Genomic DNA, 26061 nt, shown 5'->3' with positions numbered 1-26061 from the left:
CCTGGCTTAGGGAGTCTGTTATAAAAGGCAGTTCGTGGCTGCAGCAGACTGCTGACTACAACGTCGGTTGTGACCCCTCGCGTGTAACGCCGTCTCTAGACCTTCGGACTGGACCCATGGCTTTCTGAACTCTGCTTCCCTACCTGGACAATGCTCTTGGACACTGCTACTGGTTAGTTTGTCAAGCCTTTCTTCTGCCAGCCGGCCTCCGTTATCTGTCTGGCCTTGACGGACTTATTGCCCAGCTAACTGCCGGCTGCTTCGTTACTGCCCAGCCCCCAGCCCTGAAGCTGACACAGTTCTTATATTGTTTTGGAAAGTGAAAACGTAATAAATTCAGCTTTAAATGCGGACTGAATCGCATTTCTCCCCCATTCCTAATGGAAGGAGAGGGGCTTTTCTGTGGTATCACATCCTGACTTTAGAACATCCCCTGCCCCTGGAGAGGTTTGGCTGGTGTTGATGTCACAACGCCAGGTTAAGACTTTGGTTTGATTTTGGAAGGTTTTAGCTGTTGTTGTTTTTAAAGCCTTTATTGACTCTTATGAGGGATGTCACTTTGCTCTTATTGTGTGTTATTGTTGGTGATATAATTATATACTGCCCTGGGATCCATCCGGATGAAATACAGTTCACACATTTTCAAAATAAATAAAGGCTACAGGGAGATGAGAAAGGACATGAGTTGGCTAAAGCTGGGGAGGGGGAGTTCATTGGGCATGTGGATTTAATTAATGGCCCCCATTAATGGAGGATAGAGAGGGGTGAGTGAGCATGTGTAGAAACTGCAAAGGTAAAATTTACAAAAGTGGTCCATCCACTTTTGACTTTGGCCCCACCCACCACTGGGATGTGGCCCTCAGAAGGTTGTACAGAAGGGGATGCAGCCCTTGGGCTAAAAGGGGTTCCCTGTCTCTGGATTAGATGACTAGAGAGCCTACTCTCTAGCCAAGTAACTCAAGTTGTTGTAACTCAAGTACTCTCTAGCAAAGTAACTCAAGAAAAGCTGGCTGATCTGCCTTGTACTACGCCCAACAGACGACCGACCTGACCTGCCTGCTTCTCCTCACCTGCCGTTGATCTGTGTCTTCTCTGTAAGGGATCCTGGCCGATGCATTCGCATGATCTGATCGGAGGTCAGTCCAGTCTGACTGACCAAGAGCATTTTATAGCAAGCCTCGGTGTCGGGGCTGTCCGAGAAGTGAGCGGGCATGCTGCGAAACAGCTGCTGTTCTGCACCTGGTGTCAGAATAGAACAGAGAAAAGGTCATGGCTGGAGAAGAAGCTGGCACATTCAATAATTCATCCTCTCAAGAAAGATAATTAGATAGTCCTTTTTGGCTCACCTAAGCGAGCCCAGCTGAGCTTCCAGGCTGTAGGAGGCGAGCCATGATTGTCTGGGAGAAGAGACAGCTTTCAAGAGGGAAACACTGCCCACAGAGTCACAATTAAGGGTTCTTGGAGGCCATCCAGTCAATCCCTCTGCTCAATTAAGTTATCTTACAAAAACAGCTGATCCAGGCCCTGCACTGGTTTCCTGCCAAAAATACCCCTTCTCCCAGCTGCTATTTGACCCCAAGGTTTAGTAAAAAAATGCAGTTCAGTACGTAAGGTTGAAGGGTGGGGTTAACAATTCAATGAAGGAACACAAAACAAAATGTGTAAGCATGGAAATGATAGATTCCTAGAGTACTTTTAATCAGTGGTGGCTGGTGCCCATTAGGATTGGTGGGGCTGAAGGCACAGAGTCCAGTGATAGGTGGAGATGGAGCCAACGACAAGGGGAGCCAACTCACTCTAGTTTTGTCCCGATCCAAATCTCTGTTGAATTCTACAACAGACAGCCGTGGGACTAAGGTGGATGAAGCTGACAGCTAGGGCCACTCCCTGGACTGGTTGTAAGTAAGAAGGCAGGCAGGTGTAAGATGGCCGAGGGCAGACTGTAGCTCCAATGGACCAGCCTCCATTGATTTCCATAAATAACAAGGAGATCCTAGCGTTGTAAGGCACCTCAAATGTCATCTTGTCCATCCCCCTGCCAATCCAGGAAACCCAGTCATAAACACACAGAACTGCCACTCCAGCAGTCATTATGCCAAAATATGGAGACAGGCCATTAAATGATTGGTAGAATCAAAGGCTATACCATACTTCCAGTGACTCCTGAAGTGACAGGTGTGTGCCTGTCACTCACCTGGACATCCCTAAGTTACTTACTTGCCGGCAAGCGCACCTCAGTCAGGTCATAGGTCTCTACAGTGCTTCTCTCTTTCTCCTTCTGCTTCCGCTTGTCCTTCTCCTCTGGCGCACGCAGCAACGATAGCTCTTCAGGATGACGAATAGCTGTGCACAAGAGCCGTGTTAGCCCCTCAGAACATGTCCCCTACTGCTTTATTCATGCTAGCCACATATGAAGAAATTCTACTCAGTTCATGCTGAAAGGTGAACCTACCTAATTCTCATTTTCTGAAACAATATGCAAACCCAAACACAGCCATCCTTTGAAATTTGCACTTCTCTGAGCTGGGAGACCAGACTGAGTCAAATCCTGACTCAGCCATGAAGCTTGCTGGGTGACTTTGGGCCAGTCACAGTCTCTCAGCCTAACCTAACCCCACAGGGTTGTTGTGAAGATGAAATGAAGAGGTAGGAGAATCATGTATGCCACCTTGAGCTCCTTGGAGGAAAGGTGGGATACAAATGTAATAAATAAATAAATAAATAAAAATAGCAAAAAGAGCACACATGTATTATATTAGGGGAAATTGCTTTGCAAAAATGTGCATGTTAGGGAAAGCTGCATACAAAAATGTATATACTAGGAGAATTTTGCACTCAAATGCTGATCAGGGCTTTAAAAAACAAACCAACCAACCACAAACTGGTGGCTCTATCTGATTCCTTGTCTCCTGTAGAACTTACTCATCCTTTGGCTCCTTGGAACACTGGCTTACGACAGGGCCTTGATTCCACACTGACACGTGCTTCCTGTCTGAAATCCTGGATTCCTGAGAATTCTAATCATTCCTAAGATTCTAGCCCTCATTGTTGCAAATAAAAGTGTAAGGGTGACCAGCTGCAAAGGAGGACACAGTCATGATTCATTGTGCAGCAGAAAAAACTCCAGCAGTTGCAGCGTTCCTGCACAACAAATAAAAGTGTCTGTCTTGCCCTCATTTCAAGCCAGTTCCCCTACCCTCCTCCAATGTCTTCACTTTGGGACTTAGGTTCTGTAGACACCAAACATTTAAAGCACATCCTCCCCCTGCCCAAGGAATGCTGGGAATTACAATTTACTCCTCACAGAGCTACAGCTCCTATCACCCTTAACAGACTATAGTTCCCAGGATTCTTTGGGGGGAAATAATATGTTTTCAAAGTGGTTTAAATGTATGGTGTGGATGCAGCCTTGGAAACACTGAAGCAGAAAGACCAGTCTCTGAAACAACCACTGAGGCAGGTGCTGAGGAAGGGGTCACCATCTTTCTGGGGCTGGTGTGGGCGCATTTGGAATGTTCAGAAAGTGTCATGGGTGCCAATCACAAATGGCTGCCATGGGGTTTTGTGGCATAACACAAAATGGCTGCCATACCTAAAATATCAGAAAAAGAGACAGGACCACAAAATAATGTGGGCATGAGCTCCAGTAAGCTGCCCAATCAATGGGAAAAAGGCAATTATATTAGCCACTATCATTCTCTCTCACAGGGAGAAGCTAAGGTGGGTGTCCAGTCCAGGCAGCCAATGAAATGTAGAGATGTTTAAGGGGTGGTGGTGCTCCATATAGGAGAGGCCAAGCCAGTACAAACAGGAACTGAGTAGGAAGAACAAACAGCTTCTCAGGTATTGTGGATTTCTGAGGGGACTTTCAGCAAGACTTTTCACGGGTTCTTTAAGACACGGTTCTTTACCCCAAATGTTGTTGGACTACAACTCCCATCATCCCTGACCATTGGCTAAGCCAGCTGAGGATGATGGGAGTTGTAGTGAAACAACATCTGGTGGGGACCCAAGTTTGAAGAACGGTGCCTTAGGAAGTACTCGCAGGCATCGCACTGGCAACCCCTTCACTATTATTTATGTATTTATTTATTATTTGATTTACATCCCGTCCTTTCTCCCAGTAGGAGCCAGGGTGGCACCAAGGAATAGGTCAGAGCTGTGGAGCCATGCGATTGTCCTCCTTGCTTCACCCAGCCACTGCTCCATTGCCAAGCCCAAGACTCATGTGGCAGCACTCACCGAGTACCTTGCAGATGTCAGCTACTGTGCGGAAGACCGGCTGGGCAAAATTGGCCCGGATCTTGACGTTGCAGCGGTTTGGTAAGGAAAGAAGCACTGGCTTGTGCTGGGGAGTGTACCGGAGTTTGGCATCGGCCAAAATCCCATATTTATCCAGGCTCCAGTTTGTCTTCAGCAGCCAAAGCTTCTTCTGCTCCCACCACAAGGCGTGGTCTGACCAGTCCCTCTGAAGTTCTGGAGAACAGAAAAACAAAACAGGACACACCCATCAGTATGTAACAATAAACACAGATCCAGAGAAGAACACACTCACTCTAATAAATAATTTTTACCTTTGTACAGTAGCCAGTGTGGCGAAGTGGTTGGACTATGACCTGGGAGACCAGAGTTGGAATCCCCACAGAGCCATGAAGCTAGCTGGGTGACCGAGGGCCAGTCACTGCCTCTCAGCCTCTTAGGAAGGCAATGGTAAAACCACCTCTGAACACTGCTTACCATGAAAACCCTATTCATAGGGTCTCCATAAGTTGGAATTGACTTGAAGGCAGTCCATTTCATTTTCACAGTAGGCTAGTTTCCATTCACACTCACACACCCCTCTCTGACCTCAGTCCAGGCAAGAGGTCAGAGTTCAAGGCCATGTCCCACCCAGGCAAAAAAACCAACAACACTCAAGGAGGGTGCAAAGTAGAACCAGTGAGGGGTTTGGCCTGGGGGAGGGGATGTGTTTGGTAAAGGAGTGTGGCCTGGGGGAGATTTCCAAGAGCCAGACAGACGCTGCTTTTACACATGGGGCTGATTGCGTTAGTTTAACGGATTAAAAAGGTAGCCCTTCTGTCCCAATTTCTAGGTTGCATTCACACCATACATTTATTCCATTATTATTCCACTTTAAATAATCACAGCTTCCCCCAAAGAATCCTGGGAAGTGTAGTTTGTGAAGGGGGGCAGAGAGCTGTTAGGAGACTCCTGTTCTCCTCAGAGAGCTACAATTCCCTGAATGGTTTAATGATCAATTCCTCTTCCCAGGGGACTCTGAAAATTGTAGCTCTATGAGGGGAACAGGAGTCTCCTAACAACTCTCAGCACCCTTCACAAATGACAGTTCCCAGCATACTTTGGGGAAAGCCATGACTATTTAAAGTAGAATAATAGTGGAATAAATGTACAGTGTGAATGCAGCTACTGTAGTACCTGTTGCATTAAGGAACAGCAGTCTTTTCAGCCGATATACCGGCATTTTGCACAACTGTCTTTCACCAGGCTTGTTTTCATCCCTCACCCATTATACACATGCTTATACATGTGCACACTGTTCCCCACTGTGTAGGAGGTCTCTCATCCCGTCACCATGCAAGCCCTCTCTCTTTAGGATCTGACTTTTTAAATTATTTTAGTTGTATCGACACAGGGGTGTGTGGGGAAAATGCTGCTGCTAACTGAGCCAATGCCGGAATACCAGTACAATTTTTGTCAGGCAACCCCCCCTCCCCCCGTGCACCTAAATGGTGGGAACGCACTGCATGCTGGGATGCCTGTCATGCGAGTGGCTGCAGCTAGGGAAAAACTCCCATGATTTTCCGGGTTCCCAGCTTTGCTAACAGATTATTCCTGGTATCATTTATCAAGGAAATTTGCGCTAAACTTGCACTACATTCCACTAGAATTCTGGTATCATGTACGTCGTGTGAAAGAACAAATATAATGCGCAAATTACCAAGTAAGAAATAGTCAGAATAACGGGAATAAAGTGCAGTGTGAAGGCATCCAGAGGACTGGAGGGCTGTATTTGACCCTTGGGCCTGAGATTCCCTACCCGATTTCAATCATTGTGGTTTTAAAATTCACCAGTGTCAATTCCTATTATGATTTAAAGCCAACCAAACAGTCAGTCTTTATTATAGCCATATACCCCATCCATGTTAAAGTGCAAATAACAAAGAAGAAAAACCCACTCCATTTGTCTAGTTTAGCTAATGCTGAGCTAGTGTGGTGTAATGGTTAGAGCAGTGGTTCTCAAACTTTTTTGGTTCGCGGCGCACTGTAAAACAAATAAAAATTTTCTGGTGCACTTCGTGTACAAAATTAGAAATATATCAATATATTTTAAACTATGAATAAAAATAAATTATAGAAAACTATTACTTACCCTATACAAATAGATTTCTTCTCATTTTTAAAATATACTTTCATAATATTTGAGGCACACCTAGCCACCTCTTAGGGCGCACCAGTGTGCCTGGGCGCACCGTTTGAGAATCACTGGGTTAGAGAATTGGACTAGGACCTGGAAGACCTGGGTTCAAATTCTGATTCAGCCAGGTCCCAGGTTCAATCCATGTAAGGCTAGAAAAGACCATGGTCTGACACCCCTGAGAGCCACTGCCAGTCAGTGTAATCAATACTGAGCTAGATGGACCAATGGTCTGACTCAGTATAAGGCAGCTTCCTAAGTGTGGTAGTTCTTTATGATATGGGTGTCTGGCAATGATAAGCTATTTTGGATTAATTAGCAGGGACTGCAAAGATGTGCTCTGGTGTGAACGGCATTCAGAGGTCACATCCACACCATACATTTGAAGAACATTTATACCACTTTTAAGTGTTATGGCTTCCCCAAAGAATGCTGGGAACTGTAGAATCCCACTCACAGAGCTACAATTCCCAGCACCCTTAACAAACTACAGTTCCGAGGATTCTTCGGAAGAGGGGAAAACATTGCTTTTTAAAGAGGCATGGCCCCATTTCCCCCTCTACGCCCTGTTTCATGCATGAAAGCAATATGGTACAGCCTCTTTGCGAGGACTGTGCCACCTCCAAAATGGTTGTTAAAAAATGGACCTAGCTCTGGAGACTAAGAATAGCTTGGTTATTTCCGGGCCTGGTTATCACATCACCCTCCAAGTGGGGATGTAGGGGGCCTACAGGAGTATCAGCCTCCTGGAAGGAGACAGGCCCTTATTCATATTGCTTATCAGAGCACTGCCAGGAACCGCAAAGGAAAGGGATTTCACCACTAGCCCCCAGCTGAGTCACAATTATTATCCCAGACACACACACAGACAGGGTGCTTCTGAGCCCTCTCCGCTGTTTTTATTTCCCTTTGGAGGAAATGGGAAAAGCTAAAAATAGCAACAAGGGGGCAGGACATGTGGGAAATCAGAGCCAAAAGGTTGGGAAAGGCTACATTGGACCTTAGTTGACTTAATTCTATGTCACCATCTTTCAGCTTGAAATGCGGCCAGGAAAAATGTCTTGCAAGACTTACTTAACTTATCCACAATCTGCAGCATGATGCCTCCAATATGCATGTTGCCAGTGACCCGGAGTGTGACCGGATCAGCCTCGGGTCCCAAGTCATCCACGAAGACGCTGAGCTCCCAGGATTCATCAATATATTCCCCACTGGCTGTTTTCAGCCCAGCCATGGTGAGAGATCTAGAGAAGGAGAGGATACAAGCATTTCAGAGGAACCATAAGCACTGACACTTTGTTTCCAGGACCAATTCAAGGTGCTCACATTAGAGTTTAGAGGCCTAAGCCAGGGGTGGGGAACCATTTTCATCCCAAGGGCCACATTCCCTTCTGGGCAATCTTCTGAGGGCCACATGCCAGTGGTAGGTGAAGCCGGAGGGAAAAGTGGGTAGAGCAAAGGTTTAAATTGTATCTATGTACAGTTAGCTAGTTTCAGCACACACACACCTCTGTATCCTCCACCCAGACAAGCTAGAGGCGTTATTAAAAGTTCAAGGGTACATTCAGAGTGAAGACAACCTAGGATTAGGGGTGAGCAGTGAGGTGGCCAAGTTCGCTGACGATACTAAATTGTTCAGGGTTGTTAAAACAAAAAGGGATTGCAAAGAGTCCCAAAATGACCTCCCCAAACTGAGTGAATGGGTGATAAAATGGCAAATACACTACAATGTAAACAAGTGTAAAGTTATGCATATTGGAGCTAAAAATCTTAATTTCGTATATACACTCATGGCGTCTGAACTGGTGGTGACTGATCAGGAATGAGATCTTGGGGTTGTAGTGGATAGTTTGATTAAGATGTTGACTCAGTGTGCGGGAGCTGTGAAAAAAGCAAATTCCATGCTAGGGATCATTAGGAACGGTATTGAAAATAAAACTGCTGATATTACAATGCCGTTGTATAAATCTATGGTGTGGCCACATTTGAATACTGTGTATAGTTCTGGTCGCCTCACCTCAAAAAGGAGATTGTAGAGCTGGAAAAGGTTCAGAAAAAGGCAATCAGAATGATCAAGGGGATGGAGCAACTCCCCTATGAGGAAAGGTTGCAGCATTTGGGACTTTTTAGTTTAAAGAAAAGGGGAGTCAAAGGTGACATAATAGGAGGGTATAAAATTATGCATGGCATGGACAAAGTGGATAGAGAAAAGTTTTTCTTCATCTCACATAACACTAGAACTCGTGGACATTCAATGATCTGAATGTTGGAAGATTCAGGGCAGACAAAAGAAAGTACTTCTTCATGCAGTACATAGTTAAACTATGGAATTCACTCCCACAAGAGGCAGTGATGGCCACCAACGTGGATGGTTTTAAAAAAGGATTAGACAAATTCATGGAGGATCAGGCAATCATCGGCTACTTGCCACAATGGCTATGTTCTACTTCCGCTGTTGACGGCAGTATGCCTCTGAATGCCAGTTGCCAGAAGCCACAGGAGGGGAGATGCTCTTGCACTCAGGTCCTGCTTGCGGGCTTCCCATGGGCATCTGGTTGGCCACTGTGAGAACAGGATGCTGGACTAGATGGGCTGCTGGCCTGATCCAGCAGGCTCTTATGTTCTTATGCTTTGTGCACAGAGTGAGGGTCTTCACAATGACACAATGAAATTTGACAACTTGGCGCTTCAGCACCTTGGACAGTTCCTTGAAAATTTGGACTAAAACCCGGATCGGATTCTGTTGCCCCACTGACACGGAGCCACCAGCTGCCACTGCCTGGGGTATGAACAGGCTTTTCTTTACCCCTGTCTCAACACCCAGGCTCAATAATTATGTTCAGCATTTCAGTAGTGATCCATAGGGATCCCCACCCACCACCAAGGAGAGGTGATGGCCCAAACAAGGGGAGGCCAAGGGTTATCAGTTCCAGGGTACCTTGGGGCGAGATCAAGGTGTGGGTTTAGAACCACAGATAGGGCTCTTGCAGCTGAAGCCAAACATCCAGGGTCACATCCACACCATACATTTAAAGCACCTTGAATGCCCTTAGCTTCCTCCAAAGAATCCTGGGAACTATTGTTTACCCCTTACAGAGCTAAAATTCCCAGAAACCTTAACTACAGTTCCCAGGATTATTTCTTTTTGGGGGGAAGCCATGTGCTTTGTGGATGTGACTGAAGTTGGTTGAGCATGAAACTGTATCCTGGAAACTGTGGTTTGTTAAGGGTACTGAGAGTGGTTAGGAGATCAGAGCTACAATCCTCAGTATTGTAACAAACAACAAGAGTTTCCAGAATTCATTGGGGGAAGCCATTACTGTTTAAAGTAGCATAAGCATGCTTTAAACTTCTGGTGCGTATGTGACTCATAAGAACATCCTTCCTGGATTTTAATAGTGTTGCAAGACAATAGGAGAGGCCCTATTTCCTCCACCTACTGGCTAGAACTTTATTATAAGTTGCCATCTCTATTGTTTTTTTGGTGCCTATTGAAGACCATCCTTTTCCAACAAGCCTTTTAAGTGGAGAGTTTTATCCAAGTCTGTATCTGTACTGGGTTTGAAATTGCTTTTGTATCTGTTTTTAACTGATATTAAATCATTTGATGTTAATTAAATTAAATGGATGTTCATCGCTTCAGGATGTTTCATGGAAAGTGATACATAAATGAAATGAGTGAATAATTACTTCTCTGTTACAATCATTCATAAAGTTGATTATCTCTCAAGACCTTCCACAAAACTGCCAGCACTGGACCTCAATGCTTTTTTGTCCCCATAGACAAATGTCAATCAATCAATCAATTTATTGTACGGTCACAGAACCAATAAAATAAATAATCAGATAAAAGAAAACAGTCTATAAAACACTTAAAATATACAATAAAATATAAGTATGACTTTAAAATACAACAGTACAGTTTGACTGTGGTCCATCCAGACTGGTTAGGCGGAAAGCAAGGAACCCAACAGGAAGTTATTTTCTGTGCTGTTTTTAACTAGTTTTTTGAGGGCTCTTTTTATGATATTGTGTACATCGCCTTGAGAAATATATGTGGAAGGCAATTAATTAACAACAGCAACAAGAACTTTTACCATGTGTGGCAAAAAGGCTGACCCACTTAAAGGGTGAACCTCCCTGCTCCCCAAACATACACAAACACACTTTCAGGGTTTGCTTATGGAGTCATGAGAAAATATTTTGGGGCTCAAGAATGAGTTGGCAGTCTTAGAATGGCTGAATGGCCTGTACGGTTTCAGAAGGCAGCTGGACACATCTCATAGGAACGGAAGAAACCATTACATCACCAACTCAGACCAGTACTGCCTACTCTGACCAGCAGTAGCTCTCCAGGATCTCAGGTAGAGAGACGTCCCCATGACCTCCTACCTCACTTTTTGTTTTAAATATCCTGTGAAAGTAAGAAAGCATCATATTAGGGCGAGGGGGTGGGCTTCTCCCTACAATGCACTAGGCTTGCTTTAAAAAACAAACTTATACGGCATCATTTATGTTTCATTTGACACAAGCACACCATTGTGGCATCCGTACCCTGTGGTCTGAAGTGGTACAACCCATTCTCTCCACAACCCACAGCCTCATTCTGCTCTAAGGGTGGGAAACTAGATTCTACCCACAGGCCAAGTTTGACAATTTGTCCCATTTTTGCCCATATAGTTTGAAGCCAAACAGTAGAATCTACCATTTGCGCCAAGCAGGCCTCAATCCTACTAGCAGAATGGGGACAGAACTGGGTCGAGACACTTCCTGACAAAGCTCTTGTCTAGACTCCTGTAATCTCCACCTTTAATGCCTTGCTTCCTTTCCTGGTACTGTGATCTGCCCTCTCAAGTTGTTCTAAACTTGTCTTTTGCTGATGCCACAGTGAGTCATGATGTCCCCAAAGCCTCGATGGTGGTGAGCTGCATGGAGCTCTGCCCGTCAAGCTTCTAGTCCTCTCTGAACTCTCCACCCCAACTGTATCTTCTCCCTTGCTACAAAGGTTGCACAATGATCCCATCTATGTTGCTGTATGGGCTATTTCCAGGGATTGTGATGTGACAAACAAAAGGTCGCAGCCGCACCATACATTTAAAACACATGGTTTCCCCAAAAAGAATCATGGGAACTTGTTAAGGGTGCTAGGAATTATAGCTCTGTGAGGGCTACATTACAGTTCCCAGGATTCTTTGGGGAAAGCCATGCCCCCTAAAGTGGTATAAATGTGCTTTTAATATATGGCATGGAGGTGACCAGTGTTTAAAGGATGGGTGGGAAAAACCTATGGGCCTCCAAATGCTGTTGACCTTCTGCTCCTGTCATCCCTGAACCAAAGTAGCTGGGGCTGATGGGAGTTGGAGTCAAACAGCATCAGGAGGGTTGTAAATGCTTCTCATCCTGCTTTACAGCAAAATCATAGTGTCAAACCCACTCACAGTAATTGGGCAGTAAATTCATGACATCTCAAGGGCCAAAGCCCCAGGACTATGTTGCCCAGAATCAGATGAGATATCAGTTCATTTTGCCACAGTAGTCAAGGAGGATTCTCCCTAAAGCTTACTTGGTGATCCTGGCCAAGGTTACTGATCATTTCATGCTCATTTCTAAACCAGCGACATATCCTTCATTATAGAAAGAGCCAGTTGGCAAGTTGCCTTTCCATCCCTCTAAAATGCATAGTCTCGTTCCAAGATGTCCAGAAATATGCTTAACCTAACCCCAAGAACATCAGAAGAGCCTGGCTGCTTGATTAGGTCAAAGGCCCATCTAATCCAGCATTCTGTTCTGACAGTGGCCAGCCAGATGCCTCAATGGGAAGCCTGAAAGCAGGCGCTGCACACGACAGCATTCTCCCTGCTTGCAATTCCCAGCAACTGGCATTCAGAGACCTGCTGCCTCCGACAATGAGGGAGAACATAGCTGTTGTGGCTAGTAGCCTCATCCTCCTTGAATTTTACTCCTCTTTTAAATACCCCCCCCGCCCCAAATTGTTGGCCAGCATCATTACATATTATGGGAGCGAATTTCATTGTTTTAACTATGCACTCTGAGAAATGCTAGTTTTTCTATACTGTCCTATTAAAGTTATAACACAGAAAGCTGCTCTGTATCTGGTCAACAGGAACACAGAAAGCTGCCTTATCCTGAATCAGACCATTGGTCCATCCAGATAGGAACTGTCTACACTGACTGGCGGCAGGATTGGAGACAGGACAACAATGGAACCAATGACTTCGGGAGGTGGTGGGCTCTCCAATACTGGAGGCATTCAAGAGGCAGCTGGAGAGCCATCCGTTGGGGCTGCTTCAACTTGGATCCCTGCAAGGAGCAGGGAGTTGGACCCGATGGCCTTATAGGCCCCTTCCAACTCTATGATTCTATAAGTTTCTCCCAGCCCTACTTGGAGATGACAGGGATTGAACCTGGGGCCTTCTTCATCCATGCCATTGAGCTACGGTCCTTCCATAAGGGCCCTGGACCATCCAGCAGGGCTGACCTTGTTGTTATACGGAGTGACACCTCAAGCAGCAAATCATGAGGGGCCAGAAGTTAAAAGATCTGTGTGCACAATGCAGTCTACCCTTCACATCCTAGGCTAGTATGCTGCCCTCAAGTGCACCTGTCCCATGGCCAATGTTGAAGTAAGATTCGGTTGCTAGCCTGACTTTTGTAGATGGGAAGGGAGAGACACCATCTTGTTTTCACCTCAGACAGCAATATGGCTTGGGATGGCCCAGCCATCTAGTATTGCCTACTCTGAATGGGGAAGTTGTTCTCCACAGATCCCCGTCTATTTATTTATTTACAGGGATGTAGTCATCCAGGGTCTTGGGGGGTCTTAGACCCTTTACTTTTTTGGGGAGCAGGGCCCAGGAGTGTCCCTATGTCTCCAGCATCCTGTGAGCCAATCAGTATGAAAGAGGAGTGCGTTAGCCACTGAGAACAGTCTTCTAACATGCTTCCTTGACCTTTCCTGCAGATTGGAGCCAATCTGAGTGAAAGGAGGTGTCAGTCACTGAGAAGACTCTTCTCAGCAGCCAACACTCTCACCTTTCAGGGTTATTGGCTTCTAGGGATGTCTTTTGTAGGAGACAGCATTAACAAGGATCTCATTCCAAACTCAGCAGCAAAAAAGGGGGAAGAAGCATGACTATGATTAACCTGAAGAGACCCTGCACTTCTGAATTTGCCACTACACTACTGTTTATTTATTAAATGTATATCCTGCCCTTCTTCCCAGAAGTAGCCCAGGGCAACAAACAAAAACACTAAAAACACTTTAAAACAGACTTTAAAATATATTATAAATAAATTATATAAAATATATAATTTCCCCAGTGGCAGATAGACATGTAAATCAGCACATGCAAATTTTATGCAAATCTGCATCCCGACTCCTTTTCAGGACCTAGCAACACCTTGTACAAATGTACAGCCAGCAAGTTAAAGTTTCAGCTACATCATCTTTTGGGGATGCCGTAATATCAAGTGTGAGCATGCCCCACCTCGTCTTTACAAATGGGGAACAATGAGTCGTTGGCTGCTAATACCTCCCTCTTGTGCACTGGTGACATTTAAGGATCAGCACTCACACCCTGAACACCAGAAATAGAAGGAAGTAGAGGCATTTCACTTCCTCCATGTCAAATAATTGGGTATTTACAGGGAATGTTCCATCTTATTCTTGATTAAAGAACTAAGGTCACATCCACTCCATACATCTAAAGCACATTTATACAATTTTGGCAGTCATGGCTTCCCTGAAAAAATCATGGGAACTGTATTTTACCCCTCAGAGAGGCACTGTTCCCAGCATCCTTAACAAACCACCATTCCCATTATTCTTTGGGGAAACCATGCACTTTAAATGTATGGGGTGGATGTGGCCCTAAAGTATAAATAGCACAAGAATGAGAATGCTCCCTTGCATTGGAGAAAACAGATGCTGATGAACTGGACATAACAAATGCTAGAAAACATTTTTATGTATTTAATTTCTCTGGAGTCAGGCTGCTGTTAAAAGAGCAGGCGTATACTCAGCTGCCAAAATAGTCAGTGATGGATAAACAGCAGCAGGAGCATCAAAGAGAGCCAGATGTAAGGCAAGACAACACTGTTGTCTTTTCAGCACCAGGTCAAGACTTTCCTCTTATCCCAGGCATTTTAGCATGTGTTTTAAATTGTTTTTAAAAGATGTGTTTTAAATTTGTATATTTGTTTTTAATGTTTTTAGTTACTGGAAACTGCCCAGAGAGCTTCAGCTATGGGGCGGTATATAAATACAATAAATAAATAAATAAATTTAAATCCCCTGTGAGGTTCTGCTGTAGTTAACAAACTTTAGCAAAAGAAGTGAGATCCAGAGAGAAATAGCCAAACTAGAATTTATCAGCTAATTTGGTTCCATTTGTTTAGGGCTCACTCAGAGCCAAAATTCTCTCCCCCAACAGAAACTTTAAAATAGAATAGTAAAACCAAGGTGATCTGCATTATCGCCAATGATTGCTGATGTTAACAGTCACTGTATTTACATTGGTCATTAGAGTTCTGCATAGAATTACATAGAATTATCAGACTATACGTCTTACATTCTTTAGGCGAAGGGCTGCAGCTCAGTGATGGAACATCTGCCTTGAATGTAGAAAGTCCCAGTCTGGCTTTTCCAGATAGTTTGGAAAGATTCCCTATCTGAAATTCTGGAGAGTGACTGCTGCCAGTCAGTGTAAACAGTGCTGAGCTAGATAGACCAGTGGGTCTGATTCAGTATAAGGGCAGCTTCCTAAATTCCACAGCTTTTGACCCCATTGCTTGCAATTTTACTCTTTGTGCCGGCCTTTCCCAACTTTTGGGTCCCTAGATGTTGCTGGACTACAGTTTCCATCATTCCTGATCAATGGTCATGCTGGCTGATGGGAGTTGTAGTCCAACAACACCCAGGGACCCAAAGGCTGGGAAAGGCTGCTGTATGCCCTATATCAAGGATGGCCTTCCGCATGCTGTTGAATTACAACTCCCATCATCCCCAATTATTAGCCATGCTGGCTGGAACTGATGGGGAATTGGAGTGCAACAATGTCTGGGAGGGGGCAAGTTCCCCATTCCTGCTCTGTATCAGTATCCATCAAACACGAACATTGTCTGTGTGAAGAAGTGCCCTCTAACCTACACAAATTCTGCCACAATAAAGCGACTTTCAGTCCAAGAAGAGCCCCATTGGATCAGACCAAGAGGTCCATCTAGTTCACCAGGAAGCCCAGAAGCAGGGCTTGAAAGCAATTGCCATCTCTCCTATCAATGGATCCTAGCAACTGACGGTGGGATGGGTCTGCCATGTTTGGTTTCAATGGAGAGGACTGGGGAGTGTTCCCAAAGTGAACCTGTCTAGGAATGGTTGAAGGAAGGGCCATAGCTCAGTGGCAGAGCATCTGCCCTGCATGCAGAAGGTCCCAGGTTCAATCTCTGGCATCCCCAGGTAGGGCTGGGAGAGACTCCTATCTCAAATCCTGGAGAGACCCTGCTGGTAAGCAGATGGACAAGTATTCTGACTCAGGATAAGGCAGCTCCTTACTGCACAGTGGGGAGGAGCGCCTGGTTGGGAGTCCAGAGTCTGTGAGTTCAAATCCCCGCTTGGGTTTCCTGGGTGTCAAGGACCAGCTAAAGATCACCCCACAGGGAGTGGCTCAGGGGTTACGTGCCCTGCCACCTGTGCAGCCGTGGGAAAGCGGCATAGTCCCAAGGAGCCCAGTTGCCCGCCAGCTGGCAGTTGCGGACAAGGAAGGGGGTGGCTTGTGCAGCTGTGGCAAGCTGAGCAGGCCCTAACCAGCTGGGGAGGACTAGCCTCAGAGGGAGGCAATGGGAAACCCCCTCTGAATACTGCTTACCATAAAAACCCTATTCATAGGGTCGCCATAAGTCGGGATCAACTTGAAGGCAGTCCATTTCCATTTTATGTTCCTAGGACGAGGAATGTCTGTATAAAACCCTTAGGCCAGAAAAAGAGATAGAAAACGTACCTTTAGGCTGTGGTCTCTCCACCCAGAGTGCTTTGTGGACACCAGTATGGACTAGGAAGTGGATTCAGGAGTTTCTGTGGTCTGCTCGGTTGCCTTATTGGGACAGCACGCCTACAGGGCCCCTCTGATCCCAGTTTAGGGCGTTCCTCTCTCACTTATCAGCTTCCTCCCTGCGTGTGACACATACAAACATATGCACACACCGGAACTGCCACTTGCTCAAAAGTGGAAGTCTTTTTTGCAACCTCGTGTTTGCTCTGGGCAGGAAGCTCTGTGGGTTGTTTGGGCGCTGTGCCAAGTGGCCCCTTGTGGGGATTGTTTATAGTCATACTTCACACACACCCTCTACACATACACCTGTGTCCAGGTCATATAGGCGAGTAGCTTCTGTTTTAATTGAACTCATACACAAGCAGGGAACAGCAGCTTGCCTCCTGCTGGTGGTGGGGGCCGGGGCAGATCATTTTACATTTGGGCTACATTTTTATAAAACGGTAGATGGGACTACTGGATCAACATCTGAAACTGAATTATTATGCACAATGGTCAATATTAGTTCAGGACTACAGGTGGAAGAATTTTGTTTTTGAATGCACCCCTGTTAAAAAAAAGCATATCCTAACTCTTCCAGCAAGTATTGCTATTATTACTATTAACATTTTATTACCCACCCTTCAACCAAAGGTCCTAGGGTGGCTTACAACAATTTTAAAATACGGCAAGCAGGAAACAGAAAATTGGGAAACAGAAAATCAATCCATCAGTCAAAAGGCCTGATGTGTTACTTTTATGCATGAAGTGAAACTTTCTTCTTCACAAAGCTACTAAAGTCGTCAGCAAATACCAAGCAGTTTCACAATTAAACAGCAACAAAGAAAGCTCAGGCCTGACTCATCCTGTAGGCTGCAATGGCAAGTCCTTCAAGACTGCCATCAATTTCAACAAGCCTTCTAAATGGAGATCTTCATCCCAGTTGCACTGGGTTCGAATTTATTTTATGTATGTGCACCTATTGTTACTGTTTACATACATACATACAACTGTGAAATCGTTTTTATATATGCAATTGTTTTTGCTGTTTTTATACATGTAACTGTCATATATTATTTTGTAAATCGCTTCCTGATGCTCATGGGAAGCAACTAAAAAATGAAATTTGTACAATTAATCTAATTTTCTTTTTTTAAATTCTCCCCAGATGCCCTTTGCCTAGAGACCTGCAATTCTTTGTGATGATGAAGTCTGCAGTCCACATAAAAGTGTCCCACTGAACAGGGATGGGGAACCTTTGCACCCCCCCACAAGTGAAACAATGGTGACCTTAAAACAATATTCAGAATAGGCACACATCCTAGCCTGGAAGTACATTTTTGGCAGGCGAAAGACCACCAAATGTAATCTTGGGTCAGAATATCTTATTTATTTATTTATTGTATTTGTATACCGCTCCATAGCCGAAGCTCTCTAAAAACATTAAAAACAAATATACAATTTTAAAACACATCTTTAAAAAACAATTTAAAACAATTTTAAAAACACATGCTAAAATGCCTGGGAGAAGAGGAAAGTCTTGACCTGGCGCCGAAAAGATAACAGTGATGGCGCCAGGTGCACCTCTTCAAGGAGATCATGCAATAATTTGGGGGCCACCACTGAGAAGGCCCTCTCCCTTGTTGCCAGACTCCCAGTTTCCCTCGGAGTAAGCACCCGGAGAAGGGCCTTAGATGTTGAGCATAGTGTACGGGCGGGTTCATATCGGGAGAGGCGTTCCATCAGGTATTATGGTCCCAAGCCGTGTAAGGCTTTATAGGTTAAAAACAGCACCTTGAATCGAGCTCGGAAACATACAGGCAGCCAATGCAAGCAGGCCAGAATCGGTTTTATATGTTCGGACTGTCTGGTCCCTGTTACCAATCTGGCTGCTGCATTTTGCACAAGCTGCAGTTTCCGAACCGTCTTCAAAGGCAGCCCCACGTAGAGCGCATTGCAGTAATCTAACTTGGAGGTTACCAGAGCATGGACATCTGAAGCCAGGTTCTCCCTGTCCAGATGAGGGCGTAGTTGGGCCACCAACCAAAGTTGGTAGAAGGCACTCCGTGCCACCGAGGCTACCTGAGCCTCAAGTGACAGAGGTGGTTCTAGGAGAACCCCCAAGCTATGAACTTGCTCCTTCAGGGGGAGTGCAACCCCATCCAGAACAGGTTGGACATCCACCATCTGGTCAGAAGAACCACCCACTAGCAGCATCTCAGTCTTGTCTGGATTGAGCCTCAGTTTATTAGCCCTCATCCAGTCCATTGTCACAGCCAGGCACCAGTTCAGCACATTGACAGCCTCACCTGAAGATGAAAAGGAGAAATAGAGCTGTGTGTCATCAGCATACTGATGGCAACGCACTCCAAAGCTCTGGATGACCGAACCCAACGGTTTCATGTAGATGTTCAACAGCATGGGGGACAGAACTGACCTCTGTGGAACCCCATACTGGGGAATCCAGGGTGCCGAGCAATGTTCCCCAAGCACCACCTTCTGGAGGCGACCTGCCAAGTAGGAGCAGAACCACCGCCATGCAGTCCCACCCACTCCCAACTCAGCCAATCTTCCCAGAAGGATACCATGGTTGATGGTATCGAAAGCCATCGAGAGATCAAGAATAATCAACAGAGTCATACTTCCCATCTCTCTCCCGACAAAGGTCATCATACAGGGTGACCAAGGCTGTTTCCGTGCCAAAACCAGGCCTGAAACCCGACTGAAATGGATCCAGATAATCGGTCTCATCCAAGAGTGTCTGGAGCTGGCCCGCAACCACTCGTTCAAGGACCTTGCCCAGGAATAGAACATTTGCTACCAGCCTATAGTTATTAAGATTTTCTGGGTCCAAGGAGGGTCTCTTCAGGAGTGGTCTCACTACTGCCTCTTTCAGGCAGCCAGGGACCACCCCCTCTTGCAGAGAGGCATTAATCACTTCCCGGGCCCAGCCAGCTGTTCCATCCCTGCTAGCTTTTATTAGCCAATAAGGGCAAGGATCCAGCACAGAAGTGGTCAACGTCCTCAAGCTGTACCAACTGAAACTCATCCAAGAAATCGGGACAAGGCTGTGCTCTGGATACCTCGCTTGATTCACCTGCTATAACACTGGAGTCCTGGTGGATGCTAAAGATTTTATCCTGGAAGTGCCTAGCAAATTCATTACAGTGGGCCTCAGATGGTTCTACCATGTCCCTGGAGCCAGAGTGTAATAGCCCCCAGACAATGCTGAAGAGTTCAGCTTTCTTCTTTTCTAAACATACACACAAAGATTCTAGTCCCTATGGCCACAAAGGCATGCTTGAAAGCACATGGGTTAAGTAGGGCCTGGTGAATTTGCAGAAGCCCAGGGGGAAAGCATTGCCAGTGGTCAATGTAAGGGTTTCAATCCCTGTATTAACTGCATGCTCCTTTCCCATAGCCAGCAAAAACCCAAATTAAAATTTCACAAACACTAGATGTTGCAAAATCCTCATAGTGCAAAATTTTGCTTGTTTTGCATAATGGACCCAAGCGACCAAGTTTTTTCTTCTTGCAACATGTGGATATCTGAAGCGCACCACACACACATGAACCTGTTTTTTTCTGTTTGGCTTGTGAGAGCAGAAGACATGTACCCCCAAGGTGCGTCAGGGATTGAACAAGAAGGTTGATATGGGGAAGAGAAGAACAACCCCCCCCAACTCTTAACATTTTCTCTTCTCTTCATTGCTTCTTTGGCTGGTGACACAGATGACACACACACAGGCTCAGTCTTTGCTCATGTGCTTGAGCTGTGCAAACTCAAGAAGGGAGCCACAGGGTGGTGGAGATGAAAGTAACTGCGATGGCTGCGGCTCCTCTTCTGAAGAGCTTCCCAGCAAGGCTTCCTCTCATCGCACACAGGATGAAGGCTTGCTATTTATAAGCCCTGCTTGGGCTTCTTAAGGCAGACGTGGGTGATTTGCAAGGGTTTCCGAATGCCAACTGCTTAACACAGGGGCAGCGGGGAGGGGGGAATTTCAGCCCGAGGGCCACATTCCCTTCTGAGCAAGCTTCCAGGGGCACATGCCAGTGGAGGCAAAAGTGGGCAGAACAATGAATGTAAATTTTACCTTTCTACAGTAGGCTGAGAGCCAGTGTGGTGTAGTGGTTAAGATGTTGGACTATGACCTGGGAAACCAGGGTTCGTAATCCCCACATAGCCATGAAGGTCACTGAGTGACCTTGGGCCAGTCACTGCCTCTCAGCCTCATGAAAACCCTGTTCATAGGGTCGCCATAAGTCGGAATCAACTTGAAGGCAGTACATTTACATTTTTTACAGTAGGCTAGTTTCTCTAGAGCAGTGGTTCTCAATATTGTTTGGTTCGCAGCACACTGTAAAACATATACAAATTTTCTGGCGCACTTCGTGTACAAAATTAAAAATATATTAATATATTTTAAACTATGAATAAAAATAACTTAATAATAATATACTTTCATAATATTCGCTGCACACCTAGCCACCTCTTGCGGCGCACCAGTGTGCCCCGGCGCACTGTTTGAGAATCACTGTTCTAGAGACACACACACAACATTATTTCCTCTATTGAGGCAAGCAAGAGGCGTGATTAGAGATCAAGGACACATTCCAGCCAGGCAAAAAACACTCAAGGAGGGTGCGGGGCGTGGGCTGGAAGGGGGCGTGGGCTGGAAGGGGGCGTGGGCTGGAAGGGGGCGTGGGCTGGAAGGGGGCGTGGGCTGGAAGGGGGCGTGGGCTGGAAGGGGGCGTGGGCTGGAAGGGGGCGTGGGCTGAGGAGAGTTTCAGACTTGCAGGCCACCCCCCCCCAGTCTGAGGGTTCCCCCACTCCTGGCTTAATAAAAAACAAATGACTTTCCCCACCTGCTGAAAAGAAGAAAGCTACCCTCAAAGATAAGATCCTCCGTGGCGCAGAGTGGTAAGTGGCGGTAACGCAGCCGAAGCTCTGCTCACGGCCGGAGTTCGATTCCAATGGAAGGAGGAAGTTGAATCTCCAGTAAAAGCGGTCGAGGTCCACTCAGCCTTCCATCCATCCGTGGTCGGTAAAATGAGTACCCGGCATATGCTGGGGGGTAAAGAAAGGCCGGGGAAGGAACTGGCAATCCCACCCCATATATACGGTCTGCCTAGTAAACATCGCAAGACGTCACCCTAAGAGTCGGAAACGACTCGCACTACTAGTGCGGGGACACCTTTACCTTTACCCTCAAAAATATGTTTTTAAACCTTTTTTTAAAAAATATATGTTTTTAACCTTTTTTTAAAAAAATGTTTTGCAAATTAAAAATGTTTTAAAATATGTTTTAATGTATTTTAAAGTCTGTTTTATGATGTTTTAAAGTGTTTGTAGTGCTTTTGTTTGCTCCCCTGGGCTCCTGCTGGGAGGAAGGGCAGGATATAAATCAAATACAGTAGGGCCCCACTCATACGGTGGGTTAGGTTCCAGACCCCTGCCAAAAAGCAAAAATCACCAAAAAGTGGAACACCAACAATAAAATGGCGGCTGACACCCAGAAAACGGAACAAGCGCCATATGAGTGGGGCCCTACTGTAATTGAAAACCACCGTATTAGCGGAATGCCAAGAAGCGGAACGCCGAAAAGCGGGGCCCTACTGTAAATAAATAAATAAAAATATGTGAAAGGATCTATGAGCTCAGTTCAGGTACCAAAAACAAATTCCTACGCTCAGAATGTGTTCAGACAGGCACCTTTAATTTAGGTCACGTCCACACAATACATTTAAAACGTATGGCTTACCCCACAGAATTCTGGGTACTGTAGTTCCCAGAATTCGTAAGGGGAAGCCATGTGCTTGAAATGAATGGTTAGATGTGACTTCCGTTTGTCTTTCCGCTTTGCTTTGGTTGGTGGATTTTGGGACTGTATTAAACACAGGCACATGTCTGAAGTCTTTCCACCCCTGTGTTAAGGTACTTTGGAGGGTGGAGAACAGGGCAGCTGAACCTCTTTCCCTAGTGTAGGACAGCTGGGGGGCTGAAGTTGAAGTAGGGTGCCTCTTCCCCCAAGTATTTTCATGTATATTTTAAGTATACCACTACCACTTTTCCAAAACATGGACAAAGATTATCTACGTAGGTTACTCTTCAATATTTCTTGTTACAGATTTTGTTTACATTTGTTTTAACGCAAAGAGTAGTCTTTGCTACTGGTTCCTCCAATATATGGCTGCATATGTACCATATATTTAAAGCACATGGCTTCCCCCAAAGAATCCTGGGAACTGTAGTTTACCCCTCACAGAGCTACAGTTCCCAGCACACAAACAAATTACAGTTCCCAGGATTTTTGGGGGGAAGCCATGTGCTTTAAACATCCTGTGTGTTATGCCACGTATGGCTCCCTCAAAGGCATGTGACACACCAGTTGCAGCAACAAAAACCAGAACCAATACGTGCGGTCAATTCTGTTGCCATTTCAGGGACAAAGGATGAAGCAGCAACTGTGCGAATGCCTATTCCCCTCACCGGGCAAGTTGAACTCTTGCACTGTTGCAGTTAGAACTTCTGCAGCCGAATTTAAAAAGAAGAATGTAAGACAGAAAAGGGGAAGCCTCCGAATTAATCATCCTGAGCCTGGAAAGCATGAGTTGCTGGTGCAAGAAAGTTGTTGACAACAGAATCCCCCTTGCCTGCCCATACCAGATCACAGCCACAGCAACTCTCTTGTTCTGCATTTCAACCCTAACAGCGTGTCGCCCTAGGTGAGCCTGCTGGTTACATGAGGGTGGGGTGGGGTGGGAAACAATCAAAGCTAAACAATTAGCTGCTGAAAGGAAGCATTATACGCCTTTTTCATCCCCCTGGACAGCTCCTTCAGACTAAAACCTGGAACAGATTCCACTGCCCCACTGACATGGAGCCAAGAGCTGCCACTGCCCTGGTTTAATCTGTTCGGCACACTTTATTAGCTTAATTTACTTATCTTGCTTATTTACGTTTGCCCACTGGAATGACAGTAAGAACCTCCTCCGTAAGGAATTAACTTGATAAATCCAAAAAGTTCACCCAGACAGTTATGAAGGGCTGCAAAAATTACACAGTTTTGAAGGACTGCCACTATCCATAAGAACAGACTGGGGCTTCCAACTGCAGCCCATGAGACAATTCATATACCTTCACTATACTGAGGCACCAGATATTCTACTATTGCCTCTGAAGATGGCCTGCTGCCGTTCAGGCCTTGAGAGAACTGGAGCTTTGAGCTGCGGCTCATGAGGCAATCCATTTGCCTTCATTACACTGAGCCCCCCTAGAGGAGTCACCACATTATTCTACTGTTGCCCTGGAAATGGCCTGCTGGTGATTAGGCCTAGGGAAAAAGGGAATCAGGTCTCTTAGAAATATTGAACCTGCTGTTCCGGTGCCTCTTAAAGGCGGGAAAGCTTTCCAGCTGACGACTATGACGTATATCTGCCCAACAGTTCTGAACAGAAAGCTAGGCCCTTTCCACAGTCACTAGACACATTAGGATCAAGTGGCAACAGAGGTACCATAAAAAAGGCAGGAAAACTCCTTACGAAAGGACTATGTCATATCCCTGCCCAAGGGCTCTGAATGTAAAGCTAGACCCTTTCTGCCATCACTGGACATACTAGGACCATAAAAATGGTGGGAACCTCCTCAGGTACCATAAAAATGGCAGGAAAAGTCCTCGGCAAAGGGCTATGTCATATCTAAGAGCTCCTAACAATAAAGTTACACCCTTTCCAGTCACTGGACAGTCTAGGACCGTAAAAATGGCAGGAAACCTCTTCAGAAGCCTGCACCATATCTGTGCCCAAGGATTCTGCGTAGCAAAGCTAGGCCCTTTCCTCAGGGTTCTGAGTGGAAAACCAAGCCCTTTCCACAGTCACTGGACAGGCTAGGAACCAAAACACAGCAGAGAATGATAAAGAGCTGCCCATTTCTCTCACCACATGCAAAGTCCACACTGAACATTGCTGCTCTGGTGCAATTTCTGAGAAGGAATACTTGGAAGGTATTGGCTGCCTTGCCTACCTTAGGGCCTAAGGCAGCCTTTCCCAACCAGTGTGCCTCCAGATGTTGTTGGACCACAATTCCCATCTTTCCTGACCATTGGCAATGCTGGCTGAGGCTGATGGGAGTTGTGGGCCAACAACATCTGGAGGCACCCTGGTTGGGAAAGGCTGGCCTAAGGTAACCAAGTACTGTTCACTCAAGGTGAAGCCCAAATTGCAGGTCAAGATTTCTCCCAGTGGAGTTCCTTCTGACACAGGCCATGAAAAGTATGAAACTGATGGCCACTGAGATGGCTGCAGCTGCATATCACTGCGCTGTACCTCAATAATGATATCCATAATAACAGCCCAGGATGACCCAGCCATGGTTACACACCTACAGTGAAAGGGAGAGGTACCAGGCATTATATGGAGAAATTCCTGATTAATCAACACCCACACAGGTAGAGGGGTGCGGTGGATTAACAAAACCAAAAATAACTGCATACAGTAGAGGGGAGCGGTCTGACCTCTAAATGCAGCCAAGGGCAAAAAATAGCGAGGCCAAAATCACCACACACAGTAGAGGAGAGCAGCTTGAGCTCTAAAAGCAGCCAAGAGCAAAATCACACCTCAGGCGAAAAAAGGTTGGGAAGCAAGACCTGTTGCTGGATTGGGGGGGGGGGTAACCTGTTGCAACTGGCCTGATCTGTGAACAGCCTGCTGTTCTACAACTGAAGCGTGGCTTGACTGGCCATACCCCATTACTACCACCTCCTCAACAGAGGGTGGGGTTCTTGCTCCCCATACACACTTGGCATCAAATACAGGGGATCTGGAAAAGGCAATTCATCAGGTGTAGCAGCTCCATTGTGCTCCAAAATGGCAGGCCCTACCTCAGAAATGGCAGGCTGCTCTGAACAGACGGGTGCTGCCATTCTACTCCTTCCCGCAATGACGGGCACTGGTGCTTCCCTGAACCCCAGAGATCTTAGTGACGCCTCCATGGACTTACTGGGGATATCACAGAGCCCCTTGATGAAGTCCCCTCAGCAGGATCATCAACGTCCAGTTTTGGTGCCTGCCTTATAATGGCATGAATCTGGAGTGGCTGGGTGCTGACTGTGGCTACCGCTGAGTGCTGGCCAAGGCTCTTAAAATGCCTTTTCTTTGAAGGTTGCCCGTGGCTGGGTGCTGACTGCGGCTACCGCTGAGTGCTGGCCAAGGCTCTTAAAATGCCTTTTCTTTGAAGGTTGCCCGTGGCTGGGTGCTGACTGTGGCTACCGCTGAGTGCTGGCCAAGGCTCTTAAAATGCCTTTTCTTTGAAGGCTGCCCGTGGCTGGGTGCTGACTGCGGCTACCGCTGAGTGCTGGCCAAGGCTCTTAAAATGCCTTTTCTTTGAAGGCTGCCCGTGGCTGGGTGCTGACTGTGGCTACCGCTGAGTGCTGGCCAAGGCTCTTAAAATGCCTTTTCTTTGAAGGTTGCCCATGGCTGGGTGCTGACTGTGGCTACCGCTGAGTGCTAGCCAAGGTTCTTAAAATGCCTTTTCTTTGAAGGCTGCCCATTTTTGGCAATTGAGTCTGCGTACCCACTTCC

The 26061-nt window shown here is 46.1% G+C and overlaps 1 protein-coding gene and 1 long non-coding RNA gene across 3 annotated transcripts in view; one reads left to right on the top strand and one right to left on the bottom strand.

The window, feature by feature from the left end:
- The window catches only part of FERMT3 (FERM domain containing kindlin 3), a 33013-nt gene extending 16383 nt beyond the window's left edge, over positions 1 to 16630 (bottom strand). The window contains exons 1-5 of one of the 2 annotated variants that reach the window (XM_061606862.1): positions 16453 to 16630; positions 7511 to 7680; positions 4243 to 4476; positions 2218 to 2343; positions 1071 to 1239 (exon numbers count right to left, since the gene is read on the bottom strand). In XM_061606862.1, coding sequence (XP_061462846.1) covers positions 1071 to 1239; positions 2218 to 2343; positions 4243 to 4476; positions 7511 to 7670 — 689 coding nt within the window. In that variant the 5' untranslated portion in view covers positions 7671 to 7680; positions 16453 to 16630. Of the gene's footprint in view, positions 1 to 1070; positions 1240 to 1346; positions 1389 to 2217; positions 2344 to 4242; positions 4477 to 7510; positions 7681 to 16452 lie in introns of those variants that run through there. The other variant, XM_061606863.1, reaches the window with a different exon arrangement.
- LOC133375229 (uncharacterized) lies at positions 75 to 4548 on the top strand. The gene is made up of 2 exons (XR_009760106.1): positions 75 to 172; positions 4125 to 4548. It is a non-coding gene; the product is annotated as an uncharacterized LOC133375229 (long non-coding RNA).
- Positions 16631 to 26061: the final 9431 nt, after the last annotated feature.

This window comes from Rhineura floridana, chromosome 22 (genome assembly GCF_030035675.1).
Source record: "Rhineura floridana isolate rRhiFlo1 chromosome 22, rRhiFlo1.hap2, whole genome shotgun sequence".
In the NCBI taxonomy this organism is placed as follows: Eukaryota; Metazoa; Chordata; class Lepidosauria; order Squamata; family Rhineuridae; genus Rhineura; species Rhineura floridana.
Note: the sequence above shows the minus strand (reverse complement) of the source record. Positions and strands in the feature narration are given on the sequence as shown.